Source organism: Bufo gargarizans, chromosome 1 (assembly GCF_014858855.1).
Source record: "Bufo gargarizans isolate SCDJY-AF-19 chromosome 1, ASM1485885v1, whole genome shotgun sequence".
Taxonomy (NCBI): Eukaryota; Metazoa; Chordata; class Amphibia; order Anura; family Bufonidae; genus Bufo; species Bufo gargarizans.
In genome coordinates, this window is record NC_058080.1 from 160454676 (window position 1) to 160472043 (window position 17368).

The 17368-nt window shown below is 40.2% G+C and overlaps 1 protein-coding gene across 1 annotated transcript in view; it reads left to right on the plus strand.

Annotated features, from left to right (window-relative positions):
* MARCHF1 (membrane associated ring-CH-type finger 1) overlaps positions 1-17368 on the plus strand; it is a 426345-nt gene that overhangs the window by 225249 nt on the left and 183728 nt on the right. The window contains exon 5 of the mRNA XM_044276862.1: positions 3199-3379. Coding sequence (XP_044132797.1) covers positions 3199-3379 — 181 coding nt within the window. The remainder of the gene's footprint in view (positions 1-3198; positions 3380-17368) is intronic.

Here is a 17368-nt window from a genome sequence, read left to right on the forward strand (position 1 = left end):
CTTTGCTAAATTCTGATATTGTTAGCTTTTTTATGTTTCCAGCTATGTCAGGACTTGTTTTTTCCGGGATGAGCTGTTGTTTTTATTGGTGCAGTGTTAGGGTACATATAACTTTTTGGTCACAACTTATTCAATAATTGTTTTTTGGGGGGACAAGGTGATAAAAAAAAAGCAGCAAATCGGAAATTATTAAATTTTTCCCATTACGGCATTCACTGAGCACGCTAAATATGTTTATATTTAAATAGTTCAGGCATTTTTGAACAAGTCAATACTAACTATGTTTAATTTTATTGTTTATTTTCATATGTAAAACTGTGAAAGGGAGTAATATATATATATATATATATATATATATATATATATTATATATATATATAATGTTTTTCTTTTTTTCTTTATATATATATATATATATATATATATATATATATATATAAATCACTTTCATTTTAATACCCTGAGGGCTCTTTTAACATTTGATAACTTGATTGCATATACCATAGACTGCAATAATATGTGATTTCTACAGAATTTTTTTATTAAGTCCTGCTGCAGACAGGGCTCAACAGGTAGTTTACTATAGCATATCTGGGAGTTTTCACAGTGTCCCTGGCTGACATAGTAACTGATTGGAACCCCTAAATTTCACTGGGCAGATAACCCTCTCTCTTTGTCTAACCACCCAGGTGGCTCAGACACTATTGACCATTGTATCTAAAGGGGAAAATTACTAGGTTTGGAGTTATCATTGCCTATTGTCACCTGTATTTCAAATCCAGCACCTGCTGCTGCACACCTCAGATGTACAGTAATGTCTGGGGGTGTGAAGTGGTTTAAGTAAGTTTTTTTTACATAGTAATCAGGCTGATATGGGCAGCAAGGCCAGTTTCTGCATGATAGATAAGGCCTCAATTCCCAGTATATGTAAATATAAACAAGATGGCTCACCTGATTGAAAATGGCAAAAAAGCAGGGAAAATGTGTTAAAAACTAAATTCTACCCACAAATACACTCCGAGGTCTCCCACTTACCTAGTGCCAAAAGACAAACAAAATATGTACAGAATGAAATAGTGAGTTCCTCAGGGAATATATGTATTTAGATTACATTAACCTGTTCGCTACCACCATCGTACATGTATGGCGCTGTGGCGAACATGGTGCATGCTCCCACGTGCAGCGGGTGTCATGACCGGCAGGCCACTAATAATGCCGATTGCAGTAACTAAAGTTTTTAGTTTACTTTAGATGCCGTAAACAAGTGAGATCACGGCATCTGAATGGTCAATAACCCGGAAGCTTGCGCTTCTGAGCTTTCTACCGACCCCCAATGCAGCCAATGGGGCTGTCGGTATTTTTTTTTTTAATGCTGTGAGCCTCGCTGAGGAGGCTTAAAGCATTCATGCTGTAATTCTTATTTTAGCCACCAGATGGCAGGCCAACATAAGAAGTTAGCAATTCACAGTAGTAAAGTCATTTTAAAAATACATGATGGTTTAAAATAAAATAAAAATACTGATTTTATAGGCTCATATATGAGCTTCAAAATTATTGCAAAAAAATAAAATAATTTTTTAAATAAATATATATAAAATTTAAAAAATATAAAAGTTTAAATCAACCCCCTTTCCGTATAAAAAATAAATAAATACCTAAATAACAAAAAATATAAACATCATGGGTATTGCTGCAACTGAAAACGCCCATACGATTCAAATATAAAAATATTTTTCCAATACAACAAATGGCCAATTTGCCATTTTTTGATGGCTTCTCTTACCCAAAAAAATATAATAAAGTGTGATCAAAAAGTCACACACACTCCAAAATAGTATCAATAAAAAGTACAGATTATCCCGCAAAAAATTAACCCCTATAGAGCTCAGTGAACATAACTATGAAAAAGTTGTGGGGGTCAGAATATAGTGATGTAAAAAATGTTTTATTTTTCAAAGTTTAAATTTATTTTTACACTATTTAGACATAAAAAAAACGTATACATGTGGTATCGTTGTAATCGTACTGACCCAGAAAATGAAGGGCATGGGCCAGTTTTGCCGCAAACTAAACACCGTGGGAACGAAACCCATAAAATGGTGGAGGAATTGCATTTTTTTCCAATTACACCCCATTTTGAATTTTATTTACCACTTCCCACTACATAGTTAATGGTAGCATTAGAAAGTACAACTTGTCCCGCAAAATAAGCCCTTAAACAGCTATGTGGATGGAAATATAAAAGAATTATGGCTCAAGGAAGATAGGGAAGAAAAATGAAAACATAAAAACAAAAAAACCTCCTTTAGTGAAAGGGTTAAATATTTTAAATATATTCCTTAAGGCACTCACCATTTCACAATGTATAAAATTGGCTTTAGAACCCTGTACAAGTGTCTGTTTTATAATCCTTCAATAATTATTAACAATTATGAAAATTGTTGATAATTAACTGCACCACAGTTAAACGGGTTGACCACTTTCTGGTTTCTGTTGACCAGTGTCTTTGTAAGATTATTATATGGCACTTACTAATTTAAATTATGCACCATTTTATATATTTGGTAAGGCATGCCCCTGCGACCTGCACTTGCAGTGTTGAGTGTTTAATGCAGATGCGGTGTCTTTGAATGCAGGAGATATCACATGGATGTGATTTTCCTGGTTGAATGACTCTCCATCAGTGGTCATCTTATGGACAGGACTTCTGTGTGGGCAGCAAAGAAGATCTGCCTAACAAGGGGACGTGACTTATGACATTTAGCAAACGGCACAGAATATCAACAAAGTCTACATTAGTAAGTGTCATCTAATTATCCTACATGCACATTAGTCAAAAGTAGCCAGGAAATGGCCAACCCCTTTAATTATCTGCACCACAATGATGGTGTGAAATTCTGTCTCAAAATAAGCCAACCAAGAGTTGGTATAGAGTTGGACAAAAGTGTCTCTCCCTGTACCACATTTATTATCCAGCCTCAGCCTCCGTGATAAATCTGATTAAGATCTAGTGAAGTTTACACCAACTATGGGATTAGTAAATCTGCCCCAGTATTTTCTCTTGCAATTTGTTCTTTACATATGAAAGCCATTTTATAAATGGATATAGCCATGTACTAAAGAAACATTTATCTAATATTTGTGCTATAGGAGTTGGACTTGTATAAAGTATAAACTAATGCTGCTGCATTTTTACAGAATTTGCCATTGTGAGGGAGATGATGAAAATCCCCTAATTACACCATGTCACTGTACAGGAACATTGAGATTTGTACATCAAGCCTGCCTACATCAGTGGATTAAAAGCTCAGACACGCGTTGCTGTGAACTTTGCAAGTATGATTTTGTAATGGAAACGAAACTCAAACCTTTGAGGAAGGTAAGAAAAATGTGCAATTATTGGCCAATACTAATCCCCAAATTGGGGAGATTTATAATGTGGCTAATTTTAAAGACATTTTTGCAGGAGTCTGTGTTGCCCCACAGTTATCAAATGTTAAAGTCTGTTTAATTTGGTGCATCTTTAAAGAGGTTCTCCCAGAATTCTTTAAATAGGGCACTAACAACCTGTCGTAGAATGTTAATAGGATGGATTACATCCAACTGCAAGCTATGTGGTCAGAGGAGGGGTGGTGGGGGCATTGCTTTATTACACTGTGCACTACTCCCTGCAATACAGTGCTGAGTGTTCCTGTCAGGCTGCTCAGCCATGATTGCCGTCTTGTTAACCATTGTGACCAGTTATGGCACCTGGTGCTGGCTCTAAATTCTGACAGATTCAGTATTTCCTTAACACACATGTGCCTTTTGCACGGGTGTTGTACTCACATTGAGTCTTGACTCTCTAAAGCTCTCCAGTCTGAGGCTGACTAGGGTTACACAATGTTGCTGTAAGCTGCTACTTTCTTATTTTGCCACACAATTCTGGGTCTTCACAGACCGTTTCTTTGTGACATCTATCATGTGACAAAACTGGTGCTTCTGCCTGGGTGCTGCAAAGATGCTCATTTGCCAGTTCAAAGTACCACACTCTTTAAACTCTGAATCTCGCTTCTTCAGCTCTAGTAACGTGTCTCTCTAAGGGAAACAGTGCTCATATGTGCCTTAACAGGAACTGCTCTCTTCCTTTGCTGTCACATACGGATCTTCCTAGTTTGGTTATGTGACACAGGTCCTTCAACACCTTATGCTTATATCTTTACGTTACAAGATAGCACATACCCCCAAACTTTCATTATTATTGAGAAGATGGACAGAGCATATAGCCTGCTCAGTGGGTTGTGAAAATATTTGTTTTAAACCATGTCCTTAACTATGTCTAAGCAGTAGAACAAGGAGAGCCCAATAAAAAAAAAATCTTTCTTCTCAATATACATAGATATAGACCTTGAAAAAGTATTCATTCATACTCCGTGAATGTTTCCACATTTTTACACCCACAAACTTAAATTTTATTGTATGATATGTGATAGACCAGTACAAAGTAGCAAGTATGTGTGAAGTAAAAAGAAAATTATACATGGTTTTCAAAATTTTTAATAAATAAAAATCTGAAAAGTATGGCATGCATTTGTATTCAGCCCCCTGAATCAATACTTTGTAGGACCACCTTTTGCTTGAATGACAGCTGCAAGTCTTTTGGGCTATGTCTCTACCAGCTTTGCACATCTAGAGACTGACATTTTTGTCCATTCTTATTTGCAAAATAGCTTAAGCTCACTCAGATTAGATGGAGATGAATGGAGAATGTCTGTGAAAAACAATGTTCAAGTCTTGCCATAGATTATCAATGGGATTTAGGTCTGGGCGTTGATTTAAACCATTCCATTTGTAGCCCTGGTTGTATGGTTAAGGTTGTTGTTCTGTGCTGGAAGGTGAACCTCTGCCACAGTCTTTTGCAGCCTCTACTAGGATTTCCTCCAGGATTGCCGTGTATTTAGCTCCATCCATCTTCCCATAAACTCTGACAAGCTTCCCTGTCACTGCTGAAGAAAAGCATCCCCACAGCATGATGCTGCCACCACCATGTTTCACGGTAGGGATCGTGGTGGCAGAATACCTTATTCCACATGTTTGCTGATTCCCCTACATGGCTTGTGGCAAACTGTAAACAGGACTTCTTATGGCTTGCTTTCAAAAATGGCTTTCTTCTTGCCACTCTTCCATGAATGCCATATTTGTGGCATACACGACTAATAGTTGTCCTGTGGACAGATTCTACCACCTGAGCTATGGATCTCTGCAGCTCCTCCAAATTGACCATGGGCCTCTTGGCTGCTTCTCTAATTAGTGCTCTCCTTCCCTGGGCCCTCAGTTTAGGTGGACGGCCATGTCTTGGTAGGTTTGCAGTTGTAGCAAATCACTGAAAATTGTGCACTACAATGGTGGATGCAATTGACAATAGATAGCTAAACCCTCACAGATATTAAAATGAGACTTTTGCCAATATATTATTATATCAAGAACATACCGTAGCCAGCGCACCCCGTCAAGGTATCTCAATATGGCACGGGACATAACGCTAACCTACTTATGCCGTATGGACAATTTATGATAGGTGTAAAGTCCGACACACAGCCAGCAGCTCCCAGTTACCTCCAGCTTGAAATCACACATACAATGGCAGGAGGGAAGAGACTGTGAGTCCCACCGAAAATGGTTGATGTGATGCAAACTGCCCAGGTGCACCTGAATGTTACCCATAGATCAAAATTAAGGCACATTCAAACCTGAGGTTGCCTCACCTCCATGCATACATATACAGAAAAAATCACAGAATAAAGTGGTCTAAAAGGCAAAAGATGCTCAAGACCCCAAATACTGTAGAGCATTTTTACCTGGGGGAGCAAATCCTGCCCATGTGATCCATTGCTAACAGCAAACCCCAGCAAAAATGCATACAATTCAGGATGCCAGCAGCGGACCACATGTACCAAAAAAACATCCTACACAGGTCTTAAAAGCAGAAAATACTCAAAACCCCAAATGCTGTAGTGCATTACTAACCCGGGGAGCAAATCCTGCACATGTGATCCGTTGCCAAAAGCACGACTCCGGTATGTTCTTGATATAAGAATATATTGGCAAAAGTCTCATTTTAATATCAGTGTGAGGGTTTAGGCTAGTTTCACATGCAGTACTTTTAGTCCAGCCGCCTCTCGGCGTGCGCTGCTGTGCTGCCGCCGGAACTCCAACCCCACCCCCATTATAGTCAATAGGAACGGAGAGGCAGTCCGGAGGCACACATGAACTAGCGGCAGGATGGATCTGACAGGCTGTTCACCCGCCGGAACAGCCTACCGAAGTCCCCTGCCGCTAGTGTGAAAGTACCCTTAGCCATATATTGTCAATTGCATCTACCATTGTAGTGCACCATTTCCAGTGATTTTTTGTTTCTTTTAAGCCCCATCCGCACATTTACATCTTACATGTAGTCTGTTGCGGGCATCCTCTATTGTATGCATTTTTTGCTGGGGATTGCTTTTGGCAACGGATCACATGTGCAGGATTTGCTCCCCGGGTTAGTAATGCGCTACATCATTTGGGGTTTTGAGCATTTTCTGCTTTTAAGACCTGTGTTTTTGTGGTACGTGTGGTCCGCTGCCGGCATCCTCCATTGTATGCATTTTTGCTGGGGATTGCTGTTAGCAATGGATCACATGGGTAGGATTTGCTCCTCCGGGTAAAAATGCACTACAGCATTAGGGATTTTAAGCATCTTTTGCCTTTTGACCACTTTATTCTGTGATTAGGTTTGCAGTTGTGTCATACTCCTTTCATTTTCAGATGATGGATTGAACAGTGCTCATTTAAGATGTTTAAAGCTTGGGATATTTTTTTACAACCTAACCATGCTTTACACTTCTCCACAACTTTATTCCTGACCTGTCTGGTTTGTTCCTTGGTTTTCATGATGCTGTTTGATCACTAATGTTCTCAAACAAACCTCTGAGGCCTTCACAGAACAGCTGTAGTTATACTGAGAATAAATTACACACAGGTGGACTCTATGGATTTTATGTACGGGTATCAGAGCACACTACTAAAAATTTTGAAAACCATGTATTATTTTCTTTTCACTACACACATACTTGCTACTTTGTGTTGGTCTATCACATAAAATCCCAATAAAGTCATTTAAGTTTGTGGATATAATGTGAAAAAATTTGGAAAAGTTCGAGGAGAATGAATACATTTTCAAGGCAGTGTAGATCGACACAGAAAGGGAAACAATCCAACACATCTGCCATATCAGGGCTACCACAGGAATGACTTTGATTACAAAGTCATAATAATGGAGTGAGGTCACTTTGCTTTCTCTAACTCTACTCTAACTTAATTTTTGCTCCAGGGAAGACAGATCCATAGACATCAATAAGGATTGCATCTAGTAAATGTCTATGAGTAGCTGCAAGGAGCCATCGATTATTTCCCCTACACAGAATAGAAATATTCTTAACTCTAATTAAGGCTCTGTTCACATCTGCCTTGGAGGTTCAATTCCATTTCAGCATGTAGCTCTATTTTTTCCAATAAAATAACACCATGACAAAATCTCAACATACTCTATTAATGTTTCTTCATAAAGAGGAAATAGAAATAGGGAGAATCCTAAAATTGCAAGTACATCAGCCATCCAAATATTTATACCTGCACTTTTTCTGCAGTGTGCAGCTGCTCTCCTACACAGCGTTCTCTGTAAGCTTCTCCTTCCAGCATTTCTGCTTGACTCCTCCACACGGCTTGATTTCTTCTCTCTCCCTGAAGCCACAGCCACTTGATAAAACTCAATGACACCAGTGACTTCATATAATATATTAATGCTGGAACACCAATAATTATTAGTGAGTCACAGAGAAGGCTACATTAGATAGAGCTATTAAAGGGAGGGGGAGTGCAATGAGCACTAGGGGCATAGCTGTAGTGGTGCTCGAAGAACTACAGCTCACTTCTTGGTGCCCCAACTGCCTGATTTGTATAAAGATAAACATCCTCATATCGCGGGAATGCTTCAATCTGAAAAGATAAATAAATGCATCGTTTTAACCATCATGATCAACCCTACCGGGCAATATGCTTGGTTTAATAGAGTTAGTTGATAAAACCTATCCCATCCAAATTGATTGGTCAGTCATGTTTCCCCTTTGGTGTCTGGAGACCTCAATTTCTTGCATTCAGCAACTTTAGCATTTATTTTGTGATGACATATTCCTCTGTGTAGTCTTTAACCCCTTAGTGACCACCCATACGTGTTTTTACGGCGGTCACTAAGGGGCCTTAGGCTGGGCCGCCGTGTTTTTACGGCGGCCCGGTCTAAGCGCTGCACGGATCCCCCGTGCAGCGGGGAGCACGGACCCGGCTCTCACATGAGAGCCGGGACCCTGCTCTAACAGCCCGGACCGGCAGAAGTGCCGGTCCGGGCTGTTTAACCCTTTACATGCCGGGCGCAATGGCGCCCGCTGCATGTAAAGTGGTGACAGAGGAAGCGGACTCCCTCTGTCTCCCATCAGCACCCCGAAAATAAGATCGCGGGGTGCTGATGTGTTCGGAAGCTTACCTTGCTTCCGATCAGGGCCCCGAGACTGTCTTCCGTTATCTCCAGCAGGCTGTGCCTCTCTGGCGCAGCCTGCTGGTCAAGGTTTGAATAGCATTGCTATTGAAATGTAATGCCTTATAGAGATAAAGCATTACATTTTAAAAGCAATCAAAATACTGTATATTATAGTCCCCTTGTGGGACTTTTAAGTAGTAATTTTTTTTAAAAAAAAATACACATTTATTAAATAAAAAAAATTCCATAAAATAAAAAAATATGCTTTTTTTCCATTGAAAATACGCTTTTCAATGAAAAAAATTGCAAAAAGAAAATATCCCCTATATGTTTGGTATTGCCACGTCCGTAACGACTCGGACTACATAAATATTACATAAATTATCCCCTATGGTGAACGCCGTAAAAAATAAAAATAAAAAAAAGACAGAATTTCTAATTTATTCTTAGTTTCCACCAAAAGAAACGTAATAACAAGCGATCAGAAAGCACCATTTACTCCAAAATTATACCAATGAAAAATACAAGTTGTCCCTCAAAAATCAAGCCCTCACACAACTCCATAGAAAAAGAAAAAAAAAGTTATGGGTCTTGTGAAGTGGCAATGCAAAATCATTTTTTTGGTTAATAAAAGGGGTTTTATTGGAAAAAAAGTTGTAAAACGTAAAATAATTATAAGTATTTAGTATCACTGTAATCGTACTGACCCAGAGAATAAATATATTATGTTATTTGTACCGAAAAATTAACGCCGTAAAATTTATAATGTAAAAACGCAGTGGCAGTATTGCTATTTTCCCCCATCTCCCTCCCAGAAAGAGTTAATAAAAGTTAATCAGAAAGTTATGTGCACCCCAAAATGGTGCCATTAAAAACTACAACTTGTCTCGTAAAAAACAAGCCCTCATAAAGCTATATAGATGAAAAAATAAAAAAGTTATAGCTCTTGGAACGAGACCATGAAAAAAGGAAGAAAAACGCTTGGTCATAAAGGCCCAAACAGGCTTGGTCACTAAGGGGTTAATCAGGGAGACTTAGCGTCAAGCTAGCATAGAGAATCTTTCATGCCAGTAGAATGATTGACCAAAAAGTAAGATAATTATCAGATTTTAAAAGGGATAAGAGTTTGTATTTTAATTTTTCATCATGTTTCAGATGAGTTTGGTATGTGTAAATGTTTTTCTTTATAATCCTCATCTTACAAATGATTACGGCTTTGCAAACACAAGGAGTAAAATAAATATAGTTTTTAGCTGCATTGAGAATCTTATTTGCTCTTTTGTACTGCACAATGCTGTAAATAGATGTCATCTCCATTGTCACATTCATGCAGTATTGATGTACTCTGAATAATAAATGATCTTATACATTGGTATTCAATCATACAAGACAAACACAGCAAAGTCTGTCATTTATAATAATGCTAGCAGAGTACAAATAAACTAAATAGCGCCTTTAGAGTTATATATACAATAAAAGTTTTGCCAATGAGGGATGTAACTCCTCTCTAAAAATGAAAAGAACTATTATTTCTTCTCAGTAAAATATATTATTTTGTTGTTTTACTATGCCAAACATTGTTCTGCACACTATTGTAAGTCAAATAAAACATCTGTAGGCATAGTATTTGAAAATTCCACTATTGAAGTTGTCTAAATTCCAGGAAAAAAACAAGATGCTGATCAATGTGTTGCTCAAGATTATGATTTACAAGTGTTCCGAAGTGGAATTCGATCCAAAGTTTAGGAAAAATTCAATTTGCAACAAATCAGAATTTTTTCGCGCTTTGTGGTAATGAATCAGTTTTTTACTAAAATGGTGGCTCCTCTGTTACAAAGTGAAAGTAAGAAGCCTGGGAATGCGATATAACCCATAATACCATGCAGACAGCCAATCAGCAGATGGCTATCCTCTGTGATGTCACAAACCTTTAAAAGTCTCATTGCACGCGGTCTGTGCCTTTTCATTGTGATGTTAGCATAGGGAGAGACTTGACAAACATTAGGGAGGTCAGGCGGCACAGGTAGAGGTCAGGCAATCTGTGACGGCAACAGGAGAGTCAAGGCAAGCAGGCAGCGATCAGACAGTTAGCAGAATCCAGGAACAAAGTACAAGTCAGGAACACACTTGAGTATCAGGATCTTTAGCAAAACACAAGGACCTTGACACTAAGGCATCTGGGAAGGGGGCTGAGCCAGTTATATATGGCGCATGAGGGCTAGGATTGGTTAGCGAGGTCACATGACCTAACCCATAAAACCCAGGAAGTGAAGCGCGCCAACCCTTAACCTCCCTGACGGTATTCCCGAGCGTGACTCGGGGTTAATTTTCGCTGCCAGAAGTGGTAACCCCGAGTCACGCTCGGGGTAGATTGCAGAGGGAACCGCGGGTGTCCTTACGTAATCCCGGCGATCCGGCGATGTTCCCCGCTGTGATCGCCGGTGAGAGCCCCGGCGGATGTCTCATCTCTCTTCCTGGTTCCGCCTCTGTGAGCCGCAGCGCGTCACAGAGGCGGAACTGGGCGGGAGATTCAAAAAAAATACATTGTATATAAAAGTCAAACACACACACATAAAGTTAGGTGATACAATCCTGTCAGATTACAATATCACCTCAGATTTGACAGATTTGATCTGATCATTCTACACTGCCCTGACTGCCCTGGCTGTTTTTGCTAAGCAAAAAAAAATATATAAAAATAAATTTATTTTTTACCATGGCATCAAAGCGTCACTTTAGCATCACCAAAGCGGGTTTGGATCAGATAAGTGACAGCGACAGCGACACAGAGCCCCTCGCAGAAATGAGCGACAGCGATAGCGATTCGTGGAAAGATTCATCATCCGACTCTGACACTGACCAGAGAAGTGGCGACAGCGTCGAATCTGCACTTGAGCTCAGTGAGGTGCGCTCTTGGTGCCCTATTTATTGCGGTATGGATGCAGTACCACCGCCAAGATTCCCGTTTACAGGATCGCCTGGGATGAAGGTAGATGTTGATCACAATGATCCTTTGGCGTACCTAAAATTATTTCTGACTGATGACGTCATTGAAAAGATTGTCACGGAGACAAACCGCTACAAAGAGCAGCAATCCACTACTCTGCACAGCAAGTTTTCCAGAACCAGAAAATGGGAACCAGTGAGTAAGGAGGACATATGGAAATTTCTGGGGCTAATACTTCTTCAGGGGATGGTGGGGAAACCCCTGCAGAAATGGTACTGGACTACCAATAAATTGCTGGCAACCCCATTTTTTGGCACCATCATGTCCGAGTACCGATTTTCCCTCATAATGAAGAATTTACACTTCACCAACAATGAGGAATTTGACAAAGCCACACATCCAGCGCCAAAACTGAAGAAGATCTGGGAAGTATTCCAAATGATCCTAACCAATTTCCAGCAGGCCTATGTGCCAGAGACATCAGCATTGATGAAAGTCTGATGGCTTACAAAGGACGCCTCAGCTGGATTCAATACATCGCATCCAAGAGAGCGCGGTTTGGAATAAAATCTTATTTGCTCTGCGAGTCTACAACTGGCTATATATGGAATTCCATCATATACACCGGCAAAGGAACACAATTCAACCCCAGGTACAGCGGCTATGGGATGGCAACGTCATCAGTCCTTTCACTGCTTGAACCATTGCTCAATCAGGGGTATTGTGTTACAACAGACAACTTTTACACGTCGCCTGAGCTGTACGAGTTTCTACTAAAAAACAAGACTGACGGATATGGAACCGTTAGGGCCAACCGACGTGGCCTGCCATGTATGTTTTCCAAGAAAAAAATGAAAACAGGAGAAATGGTGGCCTGGCAGAAAGGAAAGATGATGGCAATGCGTTGGCGTGACAAAAAAGACGTGTGCCTAATGAGTACAGTACATAACACCTTCACTACCACGGTCCACACAAGAGGTGGGAAAGATGTCATAAAGCCACAACTTGTGATCGACTATAACAACACCATGGGAGGAGTCGATAGAGCCGATCAGGCGATGACATTCTATCCAGCTATGCGGAAGCAACAAAAAAAATACTACAAAAAAATATTCAGGCATCTCCTGGAACAATGTCTGTGGAATGCCTATATACTGTACAAAGGAAAGAGTGACAAGCCTCTTGTTCACTCTGACTTCATCTGGAAGGTGGCGGAGCAGATTTTTGTGAACTACCAAACGCCATCAGTGGCTGTGAACAGATCTGGACGTCGCGCTGTTGACGTTGTAAACCCAGAGAGGCTGACTGGTCGTCACTTTATGGATTACATCCCGCCAAGCGCAAAAAAGGCAGCACCTACAAGGATGTGTGTAGTTTGCTGCTCAAAGCGAGATGGAAATGGAAAAAAAATCCGAAAGGAAACCAGGTTCCATTGCCCTGATTGTGACGTTGGTCTATGTGCAGTCCCATGCTTCAAAATTTACCACACCCAGGATGTTTACTGAATTTTCTTTTGTTTGACAAATTTCATTATTAATTACATTACTGAATAAAATTATATTATTTATTAGATTATAACTCATGATTTTATTTTTTCGAACTTTATCACATCTGAGAGGTCTACTAGAGTCTTCTTTGGTCAGGTTTAAGTAAGTAATTACTAAGAATTGCAGGCCTACAATACATAACACCAAATTTCCATGCAAAAAAATGGTACCACTTTTGGAACAAAATTCCTGACATAATCATACCGCCAGGGAGGTTAAGGAAGTGCTGCAAAAAACAGCAGCAAGATGAAACTGTGGAGCAGATCCTCAGAACCACAGCACCTACAGAAACAGAGCACAGAGCTGCAGCGGTGAATGGGAAGCTCTGGTCACAGATCACCGCTAAGCACTGCACTCAGGATCGCGGTAGTAAGCAGGGGAACAGCGGCGCACAGCAGCCACTGTTACACTACAGTCCCTCTCTTTTCAAGTAGTTGACTCTGCACGTTTCAGGGAACTTATGGCTTGGTGGAGAGTGCCAAGCTGTCACTACTTCTCTAAAAAAAAAAAAAAGCTGTACAAGTCCTGCATACATACGTACTACAGCAGAAGGTGGGCCAGTCCTTGAGTCTGTCAGTGTCTGGTACAATTCACGTCAGCACCGATGTGTGGAGCTGCAACTATGGTCAAGAACAATATATGTCCTTTACGGCCCACTGGCGTCATCAACCAAGAAATCGAATCCTGGCTGTCTCCTTGCCAACTGATACTCGGAACCATGGTCACCGTTAACAGGAAGAACATTCTGTCAGTGCTGTGTCAAGGAGAGCTGACTCATGTGCCCTTAACTGGTGATGGAGGAGAACATTAAAGCACAGGAAATGTATACAGAAATAGGTGGTTTATCTTCACAAGTGACAAGAGAGGAGCAGGAGGAGCTGGAGGGTGAGGAGGAAAACCAAGCAGATGACCCTAAAAGACCATGGCAGTATACAATGGAGATGAAGGCAGTGAGTCCCTCCGATTCCCTTATGCAAATGACCACATGAGTTGCTTGTGTAGTGACAGCTGCATTATCACCATTCAGCAGAGGTATGAATACTGGCTCTCCATGATGTTAGACCCACGCTACAGAGACAAAACGGAGGTCTTTTTTCTACCTGCTGAGAGGAATGATAACCTCAACTACTATTGAGACTATGTAGTCAGTTAGTCGCTGCCTATGTGAGCCATTGTCCATCCTCACAAAGGGCTGACTGGGGGACCCTCTGCCCTCATGCTCTGCTACATGACTGTTGGAGGGGGGCAGGAGCAGCACCAGCTCCATCAGCAGTAACTTAAGTCTCCAGTCTCTGATGAGCACATTTCTTCACCCACCAACTAAAGAAACCAGCAGCAGCTGCAAGATATGGAGCAGAACCTGAACCAGCAGGTGGTGGCATACTTGAAGTACACCCTGTCATCCAGATCCAAGATCCCCTGGACTACTAGTTAGCCAAACTTGAACTGTGGCCACAACTGGACGAGTTTTCCCTGGACAAGCTTTCCTGCCCTGCCCTGCCCTGCCACTGCCAGTAGTGTGGCATCAGAACAGGTGTTTCATGCGGCAGGGGGCATAGTTAGCCTAAAGAGAACTTTCCTTTCAACACAAAATATAGAGGGATTAACCTTTATAAAGATGAATCAGACTAGATCATTCTGGCAGCAATGTTCTGACTGCAGTGTGCTACCACACCAGAATATTGTGAAAAATGGCCCTGTGTTTAAAGCCTCTATCACATGGGAAGTATTTTGCAGCGGGATTGGATCATGATTTGGAAGCCAAAAGCAGGAGTGGGTTCAAAACACAGAAGACATACAAATATTTCCATCACGTGTGATCTCTGTTTTGGACCCATTCCTGTTTTTTACTTACCAATACTGATCAAATACTGATGCATTTAACTGACCAAATACTGACTGTGTGATAGAGGCCATTAAAGGCCTGCATGCAAGACGTCTTTGCCATCTGAATAAAACCAATTTCAGGTGCAAATGGCCAAACTAATGCAAATTGAGCATGAGGCCTCTATCCTAAGGTCAGTACTTTGCATCAGGATTTGATCATGATATGGGAGCCAAAAGCACGAGTGGGTCCACAACACAGAAGACAAGCAAATATTTACATCATGTGTCATCTCTGTTTTGGACCCACTCCTGTTTTCGCCTTACCAATACTGATTAATTACTGAGCAAATACTGACTGTGTGAAGGAGGATGCTCAAAAGACAAGATCCATTTTTTTGTGTGGGTTGTTCTTTTGACGGATCAGAAGAAGGGAAAAATAAACAGTGATATCAACATACATTTACTGCTAACTCTCTCCCCACTGTGTTAGAACAGGTTTTCTAGCAATCTATGTGGAATCAGCAGATGGTATAAAATGAGACTAAATGCATGTTAACATTGACCTGTAAGTCTGAGTTAACACTTCAGTTATTTGGTCTGTTAATTCCAGCAGTTACTGTATGGTGAGCCAAAATCAGGAGCCAGTCCTACTCTCAGATAAGGTATCATGAAAAGATCTGCACCTGTTCTGTGTCTTTGACTTGTAACTGACCTAATAAGTGATGTGTGATCTGAGCCTAATAGTGACGCCTTTCACCTGCCTGTCATACTGACGCACAGTTTCACTACCAGAAAGGACTAGCTATGTTGCTGTAATGCATAGTGATGTACACCAAGATACACTCTCCCTGCAGGCAGTGATATAGCTGATTAAAAGCACTTCATGACAAATGAATTCGGAACGAAGCACATTTGCGGGAAAAATTTGGCGAAGCGTCCGAATCGAATCTTTGAAAAATTTGCTCATCTCTAGCCATCACTTTATAAGATAGGGCAAACCTTAAATGAATTTTCTGGGGTATGAAACAAAAAACAAACAAACATTGCTAAGCTCTTTATCGACTGATCCGGTGGTCCACTCCTCAACAGTCTCCTCATACTTTTAATCAGCCTCAGGGGTCTGGAACTGTACACACAGACAAGTTAGCTAAGGCCAGTAATTGTCTGCAGTGGTTTGATGGCACTTGATCAGTTACATATAAGTACTATATGCAGAGACTGGCAGGGACTAAAGGATCAGCAAGATATTGAGACAAGTATTGTTGTTTTTTTAATTATTTCTAAAACAATTATACTCTGAAAACCCCCATTAATGAACTGAAATGAACTGGAATGCAAATATATATATAAACTAAAAACATAAGCTAACACATGTACAATAGGATCTTAACAATGCTATTATTAATTACTATTTCCTAAAGGGGCTGTCTCTCTTGCAAATGAATATTATTCATAGCCAGCTCATCCATATACTTCAAGGATCTCTACTGCTCAGACTCTGCTTGTGAACGAACCACACATAAAAAGAAATGTCCAGTGCCTTGAGGATCCTAAAATTAGGGCTTTATTCAAATATAAATCAAAACCTGTACATGTAGCCAAAAAGTCTGAACAATGCTTACGTATTTCGGGCACACATTGTGTCCTTTTTTATAGCACACATTTTAAAATACTTAACAATGTCCCTCCCACTTTCTCAGGAGTAATTAGCTACAGGTAAGACATGTGTGCTTCAACTGCATTTGATAATAATTTATCCACTTCTTTTTGGAACCATATATGCATCAACAATAACAAATTAGTAGGAGGAGTATTGAATTAGTAACCATCAATACTTAAAGGGGTTATCACATGATTATTGTAAAAATTTGACCTAATATAGCACAAGACAATGCCTTTCTGACAAAGGTAGAATCAGCCCTGTACCTCACATGAATCCAGAGATCTCCCCATCCATTACTCCAGTTGCTCTTCTCCTTTAGATTTATATCAAGTTGGTAGCTGGAGGTGTCCTTTTTACTGCAACTATCACAGCTCAGGTGGCCGTTGAAGGCTGGAGCGAGCAAGTGCATCCACCTCAGTGAGGTGGACAGAGAAATAAGCAGAATAACAAACAGCAGGTGGCGCTATACAAATAGATTTTTATTGAATAACTCCGTGGCTATACTAAAGTTTTAATTACATTACAAAAATGTTCTGATCTAGGTGATGTTTTGAAAACTGCTGAATATTGTTTGTAGGACAAACTCAGTAAATACAAATACTATATTAAAACAAAGCTGTTCTTTACCGAGCATCAATTTATGTTAACATACTATCCTCCATTGCACACTATCAGGTAAAATTATTACTTTTCACTAAATTCCTACTTAACAAAGAAACACCTCTAATGTGATTTTAAAATTGTTTTTAATCCCCCAGGTCAACCCCAACACATTAAGGTCTCATGCACACGACCGTTCCATTTTTCGCGGTCCGAAAACCATGGATCCACAA